The 3405-nt window shown below is 53.1% G+C and overlaps 1 protein-coding gene across 1 annotated transcript in view; it reads right to left on the bottom strand.

Annotated features, from left to right (window-relative positions):
- Positions 1-1541: 1541 nt before the first annotated feature.
- LOC115949213 (Fc receptor-like protein 2) overlaps positions 1542-3405 on the bottom strand; it is a 3782-nt gene continuing 1918 nt past the window's right edge. Inside the window, 5 exon segments of the mRNA XM_031065711.1 lie at positions 1542-1658; positions 1880-1902; positions 2101-2184; positions 2268-2570; positions 3178-3354. Of these exon segments, the coding sequence (XP_030921571.1) occupies positions 1542-1658; positions 1880-1902; positions 2101-2184; positions 2268-2570; positions 3178-3354 (704 nt within the window).

Raw genomic sequence — 3405 nt, 5'->3', positions numbered from 1 at the left:
TGGCAGCCAGCACCTGAGGGTCCCCCCTGCCCCCTTGGCTTTGATTCTGGCAGCTTTAGAGCTGCTGCAGAGGTGAGAATTCTGTGGGTGGAAAAGGCCTGGCTGTGGTTTGCTCAGCCCTGCAAGAAGCACAAACTACAAAGGGATCCCAAGCAGTGGCTCTGTGAGGGCCTTTGATGGTTTTCAGAGCAGGGCTGGCTGGAAATCGTCCCTGCAGGGGCAGCTGAGAGGGAACCAGTCCAGAAATGCAGCAATTGATCATTTTGTCCCTTTGCCCAATGGTCTGAGAGCGCCAGCACTACTGAATCCCACACCAATCTGCTCAACAACCTGACCTGGACCCTCCTCCTCCTCCCTGCCTTGCCGTGGATGGGCAGTGGCCGGATGCCCCGCACCCACCACAGCCGCTCTCTCACTGCCCTCCGCACCTGGATGGGGAGAGAAAATTGAACAAAGGGGTCCTGGGTTGAGACAAGGACCGGGAGAGATCACTCATCAAATCCTGTCATGGGCAAAACTGCCTCGGAATTAGAGATATGAATTGAATTTATTGCTGACAAAATCAGAACAGGATAAGGAGAAGTCAAATAAACCCTTCAATACACCTTCTCACTGTTATGAATGACTATGCAGTCATTGGTTTTCACTATTATATTGGTTTTTCCAAATTATTTTGGTATAATACAGTTTGTAATCACTATTTAACTGCTTTTGATACACTGCAAATTTTCAGCCCTTTTGCCCCAATCCCTGTGTAGAACATATATTTCAATGTGATAAATATATTATAGTTTAGGCTCTCACAAAATATCAAGATAGAGACAATGAGCTGTGTCCTATAACATTAACTGTTGCAGAAGTAGCTAATGCCTTTATTTGTGTAACTAACTGCCAATGGTGAGAATAACTCAGGTAATTTTTTGAAATAGTTAATGTTGATTTAATGTACTGGTGGAGTATCTCATCTGTATGAGAAGAACACATGCAAGTAAATAAACATCAAAAGAGGGAATGCAAAAAGGAATTTACCACTGATCCTTTGTTTATCAAGAACTGTCAAACCACAGAACAGGGTTGGCTTGTGAGGACATAATATGAATTTAATCTGCAGTATGGCATGTACTTTATGAAAATGAATCAAGGGTCAAATCCAGCAAAAGAATTCCTGGAAAGTGTGAACTGGAAAGAATGTTTGAGTATGTATAACCCTCTTGAGTATGTATTTAACCAATACAATGAAAAGGTATGTAAGGAGAATTGTTGTAGTTAACTGTGGGCCTCTGGCAGTTGCCAAGCACCCAGCCCGCTGTTCACAGTTACCTTTATCCCTTATTATACATTTACAAATTTTAAAGAGTGAGCCTTGCTTCTCACACAGTTTAATCAAAAAACTGCATTTTGGGTACAACAAGAAGGAAAAACATCGTGTTCTTCCCTGGCACTGGGAGAGGGAAGGAGGAGCCCCATGGGGTGCTGTGAAAAGGAAGAAGAGACTCCTGAGGGGAATCAATGCCCCCCAGTGCCCCTCAGTACCCCCAGTGTCACAGCACATCATCATAGTCATGGGAATCCTGCTGTCCCTCGTGGGGTCCCGACAGCTCCGCGTTGGTCACTTGTGGATCCTGAGGTGGGGCAGGGCTGGGGGACACCCGTGGCGGCTGTGAGAGTGACACCAGTTGTGGGGACCTGGGTGAGGGTGACACTTGTGGGTGACATGTCCCTGTCCCCTCTATACTCACCCCCTGCCCACTCAGTGGCCATGATGTGGGTGTGGAGCACAGCCCCCCCTCCATGGGGGTCCAGGGGGAGTGGGGGGGAGGTTTCTGGGTGGTGTCTGGGGAAGGGAAAAGGGGAGTCCCAGCCCGAGCCCCCCACTCACCTGTCCTGGTGCATTCCTGGCAGCTGCAAGGAAAAGTGGAGGGGGTGACTGAGGGGACACTGGGACCCCTGAACCTTCCTGGGACCTCAGCAGCTCCAACCACCCATGGGACCCCCCACATCCCCACTGGACCCCAATTCCCACTGGATCCCTGATCTCTGCCCCCATTCTGGGGGCTTCCTCTCACACCAGGACCCCCATCCCCCCTTATAGTCACCCACCCACACGGTGCCACCAGTGCCAGGCCACAATGACACCCACGAGCAGGAGCAGGAACAGGAGGGTCCTGCCGACATTCACAGCCACTGCTGGGGACAGAGGGGGACACATTGGGGTCACCCTGACCCCCGGGGATCCTGAACAACCCGGTGACCCTGTGTGATCCCACCTGTGACCCAGGGTGAGCCAGGGGTCACCAACAGGGCCAGCTCAGGGCTGAGTGCCCGGAACACGCGGTGCCCGTCCTGTCCCAGCTGGTTGGTGGCCACGCACTGGTAGGTGCCCGAATGTCCCACATCGATGGCCCCGAGCTCCAGGAGGGGACCTTGGGCCACCTCCTGCCCATTGTGGAGCCAGGTGAAGGTGACAGGGGCTGAGCCCACCTGCACTGAGCAGCGCAGGGTCACGGGGTCACCTGTGTGCACCTGGTGTGCCAGGGGACCGGGGGTGATGGTGGCATTGGCCACGGGCACTGTGGGGACACAGACAGGGATGAGGGCACACGGAGGGGCTGGCAGCCAGTGTGGGGGGATAGGGACAGGGAGATGGGTGTGATGGGGCATGTCGGGGATGGCTTCACATCAGGGAGGGGTGAGGGGACACAGGGTAGAGGTGAGGGGACACAAGAAAGGTGTCTGTGGTATGTTGAGGAATGGTTACTTGACAAATGTCACGTAGATGGTCCAGGTGGCTGAAGAGCTTGGAAAATACCGAACTCAGCTAATCTGAAGCTATGGATGTAGCAAGGCCACAGTATCCTTGAGCATAGATATGGTGGGTAATAACAGCATGAGAAAAAGAAAGAGTAATTCTTCAAGACTGTAAACACAAGGTGGAGCTGACACGTACAGAATAACTAATAGATTGCTTAGGTTACAGAATATGCATTAACTTATTATTTTATTGTATAAAGGTCTGATGCTCTAATCAATAAACGAAGCTTGCTGATCTCTCATATTGAGAGCGTAAGTTTTCCCTCGCCATGACAAATGGCTCGACATAACAGGAGTACATGGCAGTCCCCAACCAGAGGATCCAAGGAAGCTGTGGGGGCTCCCCGTGCCCATGCCCGCACTCACTGTGCACCGTGATGCGGAGCCGGGCGCTGCTCTTCCGCACGGCCCTCCCCTCGGAGTGCACCTGGCAGCTGTAATTCCCCGAGTGGGAGACCCCCACGGCGGACACCAGCAGCTGCGGGGACCCCTGCGGGGCCCCCACCACCTGCCCGTCCCGGTAGAACACGTGCAGGAGGGGGGCTCGGGGCCACAGGGGGCTGGGGGTGCTGAGAGTCAGGGGGGGCCCCCTGG

This window comes from Geospiza fortis, unplaced genomic scaffold (genome assembly GCF_000277835.1).
Source record: "Geospiza fortis unplaced genomic scaffold, GeoFor_1.0 scaffold1087, whole genome shotgun sequence".
Classification (NCBI taxonomy): domain Eukaryota; kingdom Metazoa; phylum Chordata; class Aves; order Passeriformes; family Thraupidae; genus Geospiza; species Geospiza fortis.
This window is presented reverse-complemented; position numbering and strand designations above follow the sequence as displayed.